Source organism: Passer montanus, unplaced genomic scaffold, assembly GCF_014805655.1.
Source record: "Passer montanus isolate IOZ18808 unplaced genomic scaffold, ASM1480565v1 scaffold13, whole genome shotgun sequence".
NCBI classification, from domain to species: domain Eukaryota; kingdom Metazoa; phylum Chordata; class Aves; order Passeriformes; family Passeridae; genus Passer; species Passer montanus.
This window is the reverse complement of record NW_024359832.1, coordinates 14,875,800-14,891,852: the sequence shown is the minus strand read 5'-3', so window position 1 is coordinate 14,891,852 and position 16,053 is coordinate 14,875,800. Positions and strand designations below refer to the sequence as shown.

General features: G+C 37.9%; 1 protein-coding gene across 2 annotated transcripts in view; it reads right to left on the bottom strand.

Annotated features, from left to right (window-relative positions):
* Positions 1-12,281: 12,281 nt before the first annotated feature.
* Positions 12,282-16,053, bottom strand: part of RAB28 (RAB28, member RAS oncogene family) — a 63,554-nt gene continuing 59,782 nt past the window's right edge. The window contains exons 7-8 of one of the 2 annotated variants that reach the window (XM_039699109.1): positions 15,160-15,257; positions 12,282-14,255 (exon numbers count right to left, since the gene is read on the bottom strand). In XM_039699109.1, coding sequence (XP_039555043.1) covers positions 15,165-15,257 — 93 coding nt within the window. In that variant the 3' untranslated portion in view covers positions 12,282-14,255; positions 15,160-15,164. The remainder of the gene's footprint in view (positions 14,256-15,159; positions 15,258-16,053) is intronic. The other variant, XM_039699108.1, reaches the window with a different exon arrangement.

Below are 16,053 nucleotides of genomic sequence, written 5' to 3'. Positions count from 1 at the left end.
TATTCATTATTTAGGCAACCTTCAAAATGAAGCCTTGTTCCTCAGCAGAGCGTGCTACCATGCTGCTATCACAGAATGCCCTAAGATTGGTACCTTGGAGTGGCAATACTTCTTGCTCTTTTAAGCACAAGTGAGAAGCCACAGGAAAAAATTTTGTCTGGCACAAAAATATAGTCTCTTGGATATGACCTTCAGCATTCTGCTCTGTGAGAAGTAATAGGAGCTTTGACAGCAATTAAGGAGCTGGTAACATGCAGAGCAATCCAGACAGTGTAATGTAGAATTGGGTGGGAGCAAGAATTTCATTTAAATCTTCCACTTGTTAAATACATCTTTCCATCTGTCTCTGAGTCAGCAGCATCCCCCTCAAGGCTGACACAAAGCTCAAGAGGAAACGAAACTGCTCCAAAATATTGTTGAACTTAACCTATCAAGCTAAAATTTAAAACCATCTGAGGTTCACTCACTCTCAAAGAGAGGGTGGGGGTATTCCTTTATGAACCATGAGTGGACTTCAAAGGTATACTCTTTTCACTTCAATGTGAAAAGCAGACCTAGTCCTCTAAAGCTACAAAGCCCTAACGCCCTTGATGTCTTAGAGATTATTTCAAATCAAATCAAAATTAATACCAGATGGGGAGGGGCAAGAAGGCCAGAAGAAGTGAAAAAAAATTAACTTTCTGTTTTATCTGCAGTTATTTTTGGCATTTCATAGAGGTACTTTAATTTCTTTTCCCTTTAGTCTGCTATGACTAACTAATTCCAAACTTAAATGGTGGTGACTATTGGCAATTCTGCTTGCTTGTCAGATAATCACAGCAGTTAATTTTTCCAGATTTTTTTATTTCATAGTGCTAGGCAAATACATAAAAATTTATTTGCAAATACTATTCCCTTGTTGATTATGTCTTCTGCTTTTTCACTGCACTGGTATTTGCAACCTGCTTCTTTACTTGGGCCTGGATCCTGCTGGAGCTTGTGGACAGAACTTGCTGCTCAGTGGAGCCAGGCAGTGGGACAAAAGCTATCTCATGCAGACCATGAATATGTGTGGTCAAACTTTGCATTTAGAGGAAAAAAAAACCAAAACCAACTCTTACTTCACAGTATAGAAATAGCTATTACAAATTCAACTTGGAAACAGGGAGCAAGATAGCACATTTTTCAGTCTTATGCTTTCCATAAGGAAACAAAAAGAATAATGTGCAAAACCAACAAATGATCCTATGGCATGAAAAACTTGCAGGAACCAGCATAAGAAAAAACCCCACAGACTAAAATTAATTTGCACGGATTACTGATGGAACTTTAAGAACATGAACTCATTCCCAACACAACCTGTTTGTGGTAACTTGGAATAATCTTGAGGGATATATTTTAAGAAGATGAAAAGGTCCCTTTTTACAATGTTACTAGTTCAATCTAACTGAAAACCCAATAAAAATATAAGATAATTTGCTTTAAAGTCTACTAAACTTCTCTTGGCAGCATTGGCTTTACCATAGCTTATTTATTTATGCATGTATATTATATCCAACATATATATTATATTATACTATTACTTCCCTTGGATATAATGTAATGTAATGTAATGTAATGTAATATAATATAATATAATATAATAATCAAGAAAGCCATATGGAAAACAATTAAGGTTCCAAAACCAGAACCAGGAAAGTTAGCAATAAAGGCAACATTGCCTGTTCCACACAGTGCTGTCTGCTCATGCCTATACATTTTGACACCATCTCCCATTACACAACTGCTTACTCTTTCCCCTAAAGAAACTCCCACCCAGATACTGGATGAGATATTTTCTCCCTCCCTCACCCAGAAAGGTGTGGCACATTCTGTTACTGCCTGAAAGCCTTGCTGTGAGGGCAGGATTCATTTCCTCAGTGGTGGATGTGGTGTTGCACATCCCCATAGTAACTGACTGCTTCAACCACGAGTGCATTTTCACAACACCCCTGTCTCCATCCTCCATCACTCTGCTTGCTCCCAATCCCTTTGGCAGCCCACCACCTTCCACAGTTTCATGCCCCAGTCACCCAATTCCTCACACAATCTTGGTCTCAGCCACACCTAGAGAATAAGGTTCCCATCCAAGTCATAACTCCAGCAAAAACAAAATTTAGAAAAGGTGGGGTTTAGCCCAGACTTCCTTGAATTCCTTCTGATGAGCTCCTCTCCAGGGCCTGAAAACTCACTTGAGAGGTGAAACAACCCCAGCAGCCAAAATTAAGCAAAAATTTTAAAAACCCTGTGCAGTGAATTGGAAGGGATAATTTAATGAGGTGAATCATTACAGAAGAAGTTGCAGCAGCTCTGCCAATAATTTTTATACAAGACACCAGTTTCTAGGAAAAAATTAATTTAAAGTGAGAAAAAAAAAAGAGAAAAAGGGTTAAAACCACCCCCTGGAGTAGAGGGAAGCACCCACAAATACCACTTTCAAGATACTTCATTTTGCACCAATTTAAGGACCAGTTCTCAGCAAAACATGCCAAGGAGAGAAAAGTAATTTTGTAGAAAGCAGGCAACATTAACAGTTGTAGTGAGAAGTGGTGCTAATACATATTTTCTAGTTCAAAAAGTAAAATATATTACATATTCTGAATTGACTCTTGCTATCTTTTCAGATTTGAGGCTTTTTAAAGAAAAAAACAGTAATATGAAATGACACTTCATTACTGGATTGGTTGTGGGGCAGAAGTAATGTTTAAACACAATGTTAAAACTTCTTGTCTCTACACTAACTGTAAAAAATATTCTTGGAAACTTTCTCCCATTAAAATACATTTTGGCAGTATCAGCATACTGATGCATATTGAGGAACAAGCTCTGTTGATGAGTTGGTCCTTCACAAACACAAATCCAGATTCTCATTACTAAGGCTGTCCCTGCCTGCAGGCTCTCCTGGAACTGACCAAAAAAGCTGCATGACAGGATGTGATCTGGATAATTCAGGCAAACCAGATGTGGGTGCACATCTGGGACCAGATGTATCTCTTCTGCACTACTCCAAGGCTGAACTCCATGATCTTGGAGGCCTGTTCCAACCTTAATGATTCTATGATCACTGAGCACCAGGTCCTAAGAGGAGACCATAGAGCCACATGGGGAGTGCCACACTAATTTAAAAATTTACTGCCCTAAAACCCAATGGTCTGTCCTCTGTTGGCCTCTGGACAGGTGCCTCTCCAACCCTCAGAGAATGGCACTGTCTCTGCATCTCAGAGTTCACAGTCTGAGAGCAGATGCTCGGGGCCAAGTCTGGTGGCCTTGGGGGCTGGAGGGTTGTGTGCCCTCCCTGGGCCACCGCTGCCCCTGGAGCCCTGCTGAGCCTCACGTGCACTCCCACAGCCACAACAAAACATTTGCATACATGCAGACTCAAAAATGCCACGGCAGCATGGACACACTGGCCTTTCGCTCTGCAGTTCCAGCTCTGGTAGCAAATCTCAGGACAGGCATGAGCAAAACTAACCTTTTCTTTTATCAAATAATTTATACACCTGCAATGTCAGCTTCCAGAGAACTCAAAGCAATCAGGAGGATTCAGACTCTACTGGAAGCCTCCCCACCTCCAAACATCATAGAACAAGGCAGGTAAATCTTTTCTACTTGAAGCTTTAAGAGCAAGTACAATATGTCAAGTAAAGAAAATAAAAAATTAGCAGCATGTTGTAAAAAAATGGACTGGGGTTTATTTCAGTTTTATCAAATCCCAGTAAATTTCTGGAACATTTATTCAGCTGTTCTGGATAAAGAGTAATATCTTAAATATTTTGAAATATCATCAGATATAAGACTCTCTCATAAATTACAAATTGAAAGGTCAATGACTTCTGTGAGTTTAAATGGTAACCAATTAGAAATCAAAGGCAGCAGTCCAACTATTATGAGATCCATCTCCTGACTCTACTAAGAAGGAGATTAAGTAATGTGTAGCTCCATGGATAAACTCTTAGTCCTTTATGCATCTATTATTTATTAAAATTTAACAAATGTTTTGAAGGCCCCATCACCTTAGTATAGGAACAACTTTTGATTATTTTGTGACAAGACCATCATTTGTTTCTGCATTAAAACGGCATCAAGTTTTGCTAATTCCAGAACAACACTGGTGTTTTAGCACTTTTTGATAACAATAACAAATAGATATGTTTCTATTTCCCCTAGCAAAGAAACAAAACCCTCCAAATCACAAACAGGAATGTCTAGATTTGATTGATTTGACCAAATGTCTATCATTTACATGGCATCTTCACTTATGCGGCATAAACATTTACATACATTACATACTCACACGGCAAATACAAATTAACAGGCTATTCCTAAGGATTGTAGTTTCCACACAAGTGGGCAACTCCAGCTTTGGTGCAGGTGGGCATAATGACATTAGTCAGTGACAGCCATATGCTAAACACATGATTTTCCCACATGGTTGTTCTTGATCCAGGAACAAAACAATACAAGAAAGCTTCTAACCAGTATGGAGTCAAACATGCCATAAAGTTACACTCCCTTCCTCAAGTCTCTTATTCACCTTCAGATGGAAGAAGAGAATAGAAAGGTACACTGGAAACTGCAACTGTTCCTTTTGTGGAAAAAGTGCCAGAAAACACAGGGAGGAAATGTAAAGTGTTTCTTTGCAATGGATTTCAGATCGGCTGAAAGGGGACTCTGTGCATGTCCTCTCTCTTTCTTCTCGGCTGTTTCAAGAAACCACTAAAGAGGTACAGAAAAAGGGTAGGTCATTTTGTGCTTAAGGTAATCATCTTTTTTTCATTGACATTTATATTTAAAAAGAAAACACAAATTATTTTATATAAAAGGAAGTTAAAGATATCAATTTTCAAAACCTCAGGTAACCCTAGTCCTGGAATCAGATGCTCAAGTACTCATCTCATTTTAGGCATCTGAAATATCTCCTATATGGAACATAGTCAGACCTGTTTTGGTGCCAGATATTCTTTGATGGGGTAACTGATTATAAAAAAAATCTTGAAAATCATTATCTGTTGTGTTTATGCCATTAACAGCAACATGAAAGGGAAAACAAATGATGGTTTGAATATCTAGGAGCCCAGGAAAGGATGTGTTTGCTGACTGGCTTTCTGCAGGTGGAACTGATGTCAAGAGGAGGTCATACAGTGGTGAGCAGGATGAGAAAAAGGTCGCTTGTCTTTGCAACTGTTGGATGGCCTGAGGACTGCAGGTCATAAAAAGGTATACATTTTTCCAGGTCTGTGATTCCATGAGTTGTCTTCACTAAACACTGACCACTGGTGCCTCTGTGCTCCAGCTGTCACCTCAGCCATGCTTAAAGAATGCATGCCAAGCCACACTGATCCTGTCTTCTAATGCTGCTCTTCCATGTTTTTTAAGCTGGATCATTTTCCCAGTTTATACTGTAACATAAATAATTGTGCTGCCTTAATGACAGTGAAGTGGAGGGAGGATTTGAAATACTATAGTCTGATACTGCTGTGAACATCCAAGTGCTTTGGTGGAATGACAGTGAGAGTTTCCATTCCTATTCTCCAACCATCTTCCCATTGTGCTATTTTCCACTGCAGCTCTTATTGCACCATGTAAATAAAAGAAGGTGAGTTCTGGTCAGGAATGCCATTTTTGCTCCACAGCAAACAACAACATTGCAGTGCTCTGCAGGGCTCCTTGGACCTGCTTTATTTACTGTATCGATGTAGGCAACATAGTTAGGGACAGATATAGCTAAAATGTACCACTATATATTGCAGGTATTTCCAAGTTTTAGCCATGTAGTCTAATATATGCTTCTAGCATATATTGGCTGAAAACAGTAAATAGAGATAGGTGAAGAGAGAACTCAACATAAAACTCTGCTGGCTCCAACTAGCAAGACACTCGTTATGTGCCAAATTGTATGGAGGCTCCCATACATTTACATATACACAGATGCACGTGTGTGTGTGAGCAGAACAATGTCCTCCTAAAGCACACAGGGAAAGAAGAAACAGCTCAGAATTATTGCTGCTGAGGGTGGCTGCAGGTGCAAAGGGCACAACAGAAACCACTGCTCCAATGATTGGAACAGTAAAAGAAAAAAAATATTTTTTAAAAGGGGTTTTGCCAGAATGCCTCAGTGATCACCTGCATTAGCCTTCAACTACCAGTTGTGTGTCTTCAGAGCAGAAATAAACATTTTTTAATGTTTATGGTTTGCACGATGTGAACAGTCAACTAACCTTGCTGGGTTAACTTTCATAAACTTGAGCCTATTTGTTACCTGAAATACATCATGTCCAGGTCCATCCCAAATATTTGGCTACATGAGGGATACCATCAGACTGTACACTTGCACAATGGAAGCATTGACAAGAATCCTAGAAAATATTACTTGATGCCTCCCATGTCTAAACAAGGAACCAGTCAAAGCTCCCACTTCACCACAGTACACAAGCACAGGACATTCCCACAAACGTCCACAGCAGCCCTCTGGATGGAGTACTGTGGTCAGCCTGCAAAGAGTTCCAAGACATAGACAGCTTAAGTGGTTTGTACAAATGCACACAGGGAGCATTTGCAGCTCCTTCAATTCAGAGCCAAAGATTCTGCCAATTTCCATTGAAAATGCTGGTCTGCAATGTCCCATTCCAAATAAATTCAAAGACATTGTCATCTGAATTTCTTGGTGAATAGGTGCCAATTAGATTAATAAGATCCTATAAACAGGCATAAAAACCCAATTCACCAATCACCAATTTTCATTGCCTAGCACTTGTACCATGCTAGGGAGTAGAGTAACAATCACAAAGATCAGAATTCTCATGAGCTGCTTATAGCACCCCCTTTGAATGGATACTACAGCACCATACTGAATGCTCCTCGGAGAGTCAGCTAATGAAGTGCCTGCCCAAGGATCTGGATTCAGCCTTTCTCAAAGCTGCATCAGAAACTGTGTCCAACCTGAATCAGTATGGTTAGTGAGTCTGCACTGCAACAAGCTTCTCAACCAAAGAAGAAAAACTGTCCACAGCAGGAGGATGCAGAAACATCCAACCTGCTGTCACAACTAGAACAACTACACTAAGTTTGCACCCACCTGAAAATAAATAATAATAGTAATTTTTAAAAAGTCAGTTGGTGCCTTATCCAAAAGACAGTGGAAGACATTCAACTCCTGCTGACATGTATAAATCAAACTAATTGTGTCTCAGTCAATTGGTTTGCATTTCCCCAACTGCAGTATCTGGCTGAAGCTTCTCCAAGCCTGCTCAGCTGCACTTCAGTGTCACCAGTACCTATCACATCAATCTCTGCTGTTGGGGACCTGGCTGGCTCCAGGTGCCCTTGACAGAGTAGATTGGGAAGCCACCTCATCAGTTCAGCAGCTGACCATATGGAAACAGAGTTAGACTCTGAACTTTCACAGGTTGGTTATTTAGTCAGGAACATTAGCAGAATCTGATTGATGTAGAGATAGAACCTGATAGATAGAGAGCACCCTCTTTAAGACTCCTGATTATATTCAAGCTTACTGGCACAAACACAAGTTGCACTTCTGTATAACCTGTTGAATACAGGCTTACTTGCATCCCTGAATTTCTGCATGATAAAAGCAGTGAAGAGATTCAACTGAAAAACTTCCATTTCCTTTCTTACATCAGTGTGTGATTCCTGGGGGATATGATTCGTTTTCTGGTCATTTATGCTAGGTTGTGAGCTCACTCCCTGTTATAAATGGGTTGTCTGTATAATTGTTACCAATTACATGCAAATTGCTCCTAAATGGCACAGACAGCCCATTTGTGCCAAACGTTGGTTTACACTTTGCTCTCTTTCCAAGACAGTGGAGAGATAAAAAAGCAATTGGATTGATGAGTGGGATGTCAACATTTCTCTCCAGTTTCCATTATGCAGTTAAACATTGCCTCACCATTCTTTGACAAATATTGGAATATTTCCAGAAATCACACTTCATTTTTTCCAAGATGGTGATCAAATACCTCCCCAAATCTGAGTAAGAAGTACCAGCTCTTGTTTATCCTCCACGTCAGATCTGCAATTCAGACACTACAAATGAGAACTTGATATGTTTTCCTGCACAATCAGATGGAATTCAGCTTGCAATGAGACTTGTCAAGCACCTCCAGATTCTTTTGTTTCTGATTCATTATGGATCTGAGAAGCATTTATTCCAAAAACAGCAACTTGCCCAATGTCAAGTAAATGTTCTGCTCACAAAACTGAACCACATTTCAACTTCTGTTTTTTCAATTTCCATATCATTCATGCTAGGGAAAATATCAGCAAAACAACCGACCATATGAAAAACATTTTTTTTCTTTCTTTTTCTTTTCAACTTGGAAATGTCTTGAGTTTTAGTGGCTTTAGTGGCTTTATACCCTTCACAATGGGTAGAAAATTTAACACTGAAATTCTTGAAAGAATTTTATCCTCAAAGGCATTTATTTCAATGGAGCCAGAATTTCTGTGTCAGCAAAGTATGACAGAATGTATTTAGCTTCAAGTGTGTACTTAAACAGCATAGACTTCAAGGGAACTTAAATACATGCTTAATTTTGAGCATATGCTTAAGTGTTTTTGGTGAATAATATTGAACCACAGCATTCACCTCTTTTTTAAAGGAGAGAATGCCTTCCAAAGCAACATTTACTTTTCAGGGCACAGTGTGTGTTTTTGAAATCCTCCTTTGATGTTCCTTGGTCTACTTTGTTTTTAAAAGCTCACCAGAAATCAAAAAGGATTAGTAGGTCATGATCCTCCAAGCTACCTGGTATAGATCAGCCCAGGAAAGGACAGAAATGGAGTTTAGCTAGCAAAGAAAAAATGCTTGCCTGAAGCAGTTTGAAGAACTTTTTCTGAGGCACAATTTAATTAAAACTGCTTTGGTATTTTGTTTTCTATTTATAATCATTATAATTTAAAGAACACTTTAAAAAAGAATATAGGATATTTCACAGATCATAACAACCAAATATGAATATTACTGTGTATTAAATATCTTCAACTATGCCAGTAATATTTCATACAACAAGCAGTTTTTTCCACTCATCCTTAAAAGAAAAACTTTCCTGAACCAAAGTATACTTACCATTTTTTTAAATGGGAACTTGAATTAATATTTTCTTAAAAGCATTGATTGCTAGTATGACATTACAGAGTAGAAGTAGAGGAAGTCTTGAAAGTGATATTAAAAAAGATCTGGATTCCTACTTCCTCCAGAATTCAGTGCTCTAAATGTGGTATCTGAGCAAACACCAGCTCTTGACCTCAAATCTATATTCTTCGCTGAGGTTCATCCACTAGGATAAGGACTGCTGTGTAGCAGTTAAATACAAAACAAACCTGAAATTTGTACCTTCTGAGGTTTGGTTCTGACCAGCCTTTGAAACAAGATTGCTTTCAGTCCATCGGTTATTTCAGCACCTGACATCACCCCTACATAAAACAAGGCAAATGGCCAATTAGCTAACTGGAACTTTTCCAGTTCAAAATGGTGCCAAAATGAATGAAGATGAAGTGGAGTAGAAAAAAAAAAGTTTAAATTGGCTGAACAGTCAGCTCTCTATGGGAAGCTGAAAATAGAAATCAGTTCATGGAACTCAGGAGCTTCACTATCTTCTATTTGGGGAAGATCAAACTTCGGCATTTGCAAGTTAAACAGGGATCCCCAAGGCTTCTAGAGAGTACTTTATAAAAAGAGGTTTTATACAGGACCTGTGTATTTTGCAAATAAAACTGCAGCACATTAAATTCTAATCACATTCTATTCATAGCATCTGAAATCAGAGTATAAATTTGCTTCCTACAGATAATTATCTGGACTGGAGTTTTAATCTTATACATATGCCATTACCCCTATGCAAACATGGGTAACTTTTGGCTTTTTCTTTTCAGCAACATTCAGCTATTTTGACATTTTAAGTGGTTATGAGTTGGTTTTAAATAAAGACAGCCTAAAGAAATCAGATTATATGTTAAGCAGTAGTATTTGAAGTGAGAAAGAAAAGAATACAGCATTGTAAAATAACATCTCTGCTTGGGAAATAATGTGCAAATTCCAGAAAGAAAAGTAGTTAATCACGCCAACTTTGTAAATATAACTTCTATAAAAGTCAGTGCTGCTTTAAATACATCTATCAGGCCCCTCATACAAACTGCTAAGCTACATCAGAAATGCATTTAAGTATTCTAAATAGGAAAAATTCCCCCACAGAAAATTTCCCATTATTATAAACTTGTTAGTTATGCTACAGAACAGCACTTCAATCTTCTGTCAAAACATTAGCAGCACAGTACAGTCCAAGCTACATATACCAATGTTTACCTACTAAACAATACTCTCTACTACGACTTTGTAAAACTGTCAAGAACATCATGAAGCAAAGGTTATAAATCTTTGTGGAAAAGCAACCATATTCCTGATATAAAATACACTTTAAAAGGTATAAAAAGTACAACTGCAATTTATCTAAATTGCCATTCTCAAAAAAAGCAGAATAACCAACCTCAAATATTACTATGATATTTTTCTTTACAAAATTATAAAATTTTGGCTATCAGGCTATCAGGTGCACCTGCTGACAAGCAAATTAGCTCTGCATGTGAAAGACACTGCCTGATGCAAAGGCCCTCTTCTTCCAGTGAAAATCAAGCAGTGATTTAAAGAAATGGGGGTTTCAGATGGCTAATGATGCAGATATATCTATCGATAGAACTGACAGTGATCAAATTCCTCAAATGAGTACATTTCACATAATTTGGTAGTGGCCTTGTATGTGTCCAAACTTTAAAAAGAAAAGTTAGTCCGGTTAAAAAGCAGCTTCACATGTTTTTATGACTTTTATGAACTGTCAAAAGAACAATGTATTCAGAGAGATTATGAACTCCTCACAGGTTCTGGCACTCACAGCATCTGGTTGCAAGGGAAAATAACTTCACACTGTTGTTTGTGAAACAAATTCAATTTGACTCCACCAAACTTTAGAACCACAGAAGACAAGAAGTTGCATGAGTCCAATAATGCTTCAGATCCATGTTTTTAAAGCACTGATACTTGGCCATGCAGACACAATGAACCTACTGCAATCCACCACATCACGGAGACTGACCTCAGCAAGGAGCTGAACTTAGCAACAACCTTTAGCTGCAGAGCTGTTACTGAAATGATTAGTTACAACAGCTCTGAGCAGGCAGATCACTTCACCAGTGTGCATCTGTGTAAGATCAGGGCCTGAACATGTTTCTTCCCTTCATCTGGCCTCAGCTTCAGGAAAAAACATGTTTCACTTGTCCCAGCTCACTCCCCATGTCAGTGGACATTAAGCACATGTCGCCTCACTTTTGGAGAGCATTGCATTTTTTGACCTCGTAACTGTTTGCTGAATTGCCTTCCACCAGTTCTCACCTTGGAAAAAACTTTTCAAGTGCATTAACATGGCACAATACAACTGTACTATACATGAATCACATGAATCAATAGTGGTGGGACATTACTTAGATAAGGCAACCGGATCCAGATTCCTTACACAGTCTTTCTCTAAGTAGATTTGTATCTATCCCTCCAGTCACCAGAGCCCTTGCCTTCCCTGCACAACACTGTCTATTCCCTCTCTCCATACCCCTTAATCCTCCAGAACCATCTCTAACCTTTCTGCTCCACCTGGAGGAACTTGTGCCATAGCACCAGCAACAGCAGTGCTGAATCTTCAACCATAGCTGCTGCAGCACTTCAAAGGCAGATACCACAGCCAAGGATTTAGACTGCAGCTGGAAATTGAAGGCTCAAGGTGGGGTCCCCAGGGCTGAGCAAAAAGAGCGAAGCTCATTTGTAAGGATTAAAAGGTGGACAGGTAATGCATCTCTGTGGGGCAGGAAGGAGAGGGAAAAGCAGAGAGAGTGGAAGTCAGTATACAATACAAAAAGCTGAGGAGGTTAAGAGGGGCAGCAAAGGGAGGGGCTGAGGGCACAGAAGAGAGGACATTCCTGGTTAGTGTAAATAAAATACATGTATGTTAGGGAGGAAGAATGAGGGCAGTCTGGAAACATAAACAAAAATATCTTCAGAAAAGGTAAGCCTTTAACATAGCAGTTGGTGGAAAGATTAAGAGGAATAAAATACAAAAGGATGTACAAGTCAAAGACAGCTAGAAAAATAGGCACTGAGAATAAAAAACTGTGATGAGACCAAGAAATAAAATCAGTCTGTAAAACAGCTTGCACTGGGACACATATAACATCTTTCATACAGCAGGATACCCAAAATGTAAAGGCAAAAATTTTTTATTATTCAAGGTAACAATGGACTCTGCATATGAAGTTATAAAAAAGCTTATATTTTCTTTTGAAAAGTAAAATTACAGAAATTTTTAAAAGAAAAAAAACCAAACTTTACCCAAGAAGTCGGTGTTTAAGACCATGCTACATATTACTTGGGAAGCAGGACCATGAGGATGATACACATGGACTAGAGAAAGACCACAGCTACATTGTGCTCAGCTTCTCAGAGGGGGCAGTTCTAGTCAATATTTGAACATATGAGCTGAGGCCACAAACACACCAAGAAATGTAAGGGTTTTAAACTTTCCACCTGCCTTGGAGACCATAAACTTGTGAAGTGAATAACTATTAAGAAAATAGCTTTGAAGAGAAGTTCTCAGCTGGTGGTAGTAGAAGAGACTTATCCTCACAGTTGCAGTTAACTATACAGTAAAGCAATGCAATGGGACACAAACCCTATGGAAAGGAGCAAGAATTCAGACTAGAATAAATAATTCACTGCAAATCACACCTACCTTAGTGTAGCATAATTTCTCAATATCTCAGCTTCTTAGAATTTCCCACATCTGAATGCTAAACAATATACACTAAAGTCATATCACAGAGTTATATAACTGTGTTAAGCTAATAAATAGGATTTTTTGCCATCTGCAATACTTTCACAAATAGTTAAAATAGTTTAGCTATTTTGTTAAACTACTAATAGTTTAATTGTTGCTTGAACAGCTTAATAGTAACATTCACTTGAAGAACCTCATAATTTTAACTTGTGATATACAAGCCTCCTTCATAGCCTTATTACTTTCTGAATCTCCAAATGTTTCCTTGTAGTTATTAGAAAGCACATTCTAGAGTTTAAACAGGAAAAGATTTCTAGTTTGGGCATTGAGATGGCTTAATTGTTTTTCTCTCCTTAGCCTTCTGTTCAGATGTGCCAGCAGAGAACTGTGTGCACTGCTAGGAAAGCAACAGGGGAGAAGTGTGAAGATCACAGAAGACACAGCTTTTTATTTGTCATTTATTCTAAATTCAAAAGAAAAGAGTACCAGGCCAAAAGTCATTCTGTTAGTTATTTAAAGTGGCTGATGCTAATTGATCTATCAACAGTTTCTAATGCATGTTGAATATATCACTCATCATTTACAGATCCAACTGTTCACTGAGATTCATCCATATTCATAAAGATGTATAAGCCTATCTATTAGTGCAAGAAGTAATGCTGATGTGGTAATAAAAATACACAAAAACACTAGCATTTTTCAGAGCATCCATGGAGACAATTTGAGACTTCAGAGAAGTGACTATTTTTATAATAACAGCTTTATTTCAAGCACTGTTTCTCACTGGATACAACATTTTGTGCTAAGTGCATATATATTAATTGAACACTTTCAAAATTATCCCTAGATAAAATATATATTATGTGTTTAAAACTATTCCAACAACAGCTTTTCCAAGTAACTGAGTGTTAGTTCAAATAAATGGAGGGAAAAAATTAAAAATGCTTTGGCAAAATACCCTTCCATGGTGATGTCTTTAAAAGCATTTTGAATGCAGGGCTTCCTCATCTATTTTTATTCTGGTATCAGTCAAATAGAGAGGAGGAAACATAAACACAGTTATACAGTTTCATTTAAATATAATTTTAAAGAATATAGACTGAAATTTTTCAAGTGTGTGGTCTCATGTTTGAATTTGAGCCAGTTTAAAAACTGCCTGCTGCTTCGTAATGGACAGTGGTACATGTTTCTGAAACCTCTAATGGCATTGTTGTGCTGGTCCCTGTTAAAACAAAGTTCCTGGTGTCCCAGAGCCTGCATCAAGGCAGGAGCACTGCAAAGGTATCAAGCCAGAGAAGAACAGGGTGGTCACTGAACTGCACACATTGAGCTCCTGGAAGGATTGACGGATCTTGTCACAGGCTCCTGACTGTAGTTGACAATATCTGCCTTCACCACTCTCTGTCATGAGAAAACACAGTAACAATCAGAAAATTGAAACTTCTTGCGGACAAAGCATTCAACAGATTTTTATGAAATACAAAGGGAAAAATAACAAACAAACCAGTATTTTTTTTCACTACCTTACAGGAAACCTTATCGGGTGCTAAGTCTCATTATAATTCTAGGTTTATTCATGCTAAGCAGAAGCAAGTGCCTTGGTAGGTTATCACAACACTACAAAAGCAGTAGAATTATCTTGCTGAAGCAATGAATGCAGTTTTACTTCCATGAAAATTTTTCTGTGTCAGAGTAATAAAACAGAATTTATTTGCAAAAGTTGTGCCGTTCATTCTTTAATAATAACTGCCTACATTGTAACGGGAAATTGTACCTAAGTCTTTTTGTCTTTACTCCAAGCATTTCATCAGAAAATATGGACAGAATTCAAACTGAATTTTAAATACAGCCATATTTTTAAAAAGCTTTGCTATGCATACTGGCTAACGATTACATTAACATAAAAAGAAGCTCTGCACACTATATTTCTTCTCTAATACAGATCTAACAGGTATCACACATTCTATTTACAAAGCATATGATAAGACTGATGCTCTCTCCTACATGAGGAGACAGAAATGTAGAATTTTGTATCCATTTCCATCTGAGACAGCTATGCAATATTTTGAATGTACAGCACTGAATACAGCAACAGGAAGAATTTCAAAGTTTCTACAAACTATCTGATTATTAGAAACACTATGTAATTAATTGTACACAAAGTTACAAAATAATATGTTGAGTATTACAAGTACTTACACGTACAAAACACAATCTTCCAAAAGAACTTACTTTAACAGTTGTTACTTCATGTAAAAGCAATGCAGCTTATAAAAAAGAAACAAACCAAGTTTTTCATCAATACCTGAACTACTGCATTGAGCAGACTTTGCTCTGGCAGTTGGAAGTGTGATGTTGGTTATCTTCTTCAGGATATTTCACTAGTTCTGCCCTGACAACATTCTGTTAACCATGTATCAACATGATGGATAGAGGGCAAGGAGAAGAATGTAAAAAGAAAAGAGAAGGAAAACAATGGAGAGATTAATCAGTAGTTGAAAAGAATGAATGGATAACATAAGATTATGCAGAAGCAAAATAAAAGTGCATTTTCAGGCCCTAGGCAGATATAAGAGCAACACGTCTGGCTGAAAGCAGCACTCTCAGCACCAGGGCTGCTTGTCGAGCTTTCTCCAGAACATGCCCTCTCAAAGCACCAAAGTGAAAGGCTCATACATGCAATCAGCAAGAGTGTGTTAAAGCTAGAGAAAGGACAGAATAAAAAGGCAGGGAATTCAGTGAAAGAAAAGATGACAGTGGCCTATTCCTCCTCAAGTGAAAGATATTTAAATATTACATTATCAGCCTGTAACAAGTGCATTAGCTGCACACATGCATCTTTTCCATCACATAACTATCACATTACACCTAAATATGTAATCTAAAAGCAGTGATCAAATTAACAACCTCATGTCAAAATGCTTGCAGCTTTGATTTTTCTTTGCTTCATTTAAAAATAAAAGGTTCCCATTTTTTCCCTTAAAGACAAACAAAACTGTTTTCTTATTGTTAATACAGATAATGGATACAGGGTTCTCATTATTAATACCGGGTCAATACAGGGCTCATGCAAAGGGAAGTAAAATTCATGGAACAATTTCAGTAAAGAAGCAGCAAGAGGAGGTAAGTCTGCTATGAAGGATACCCTAAACCAGTTTAATATTTTTTCTTAATTACTTCAACTTTCCTTCAATATATT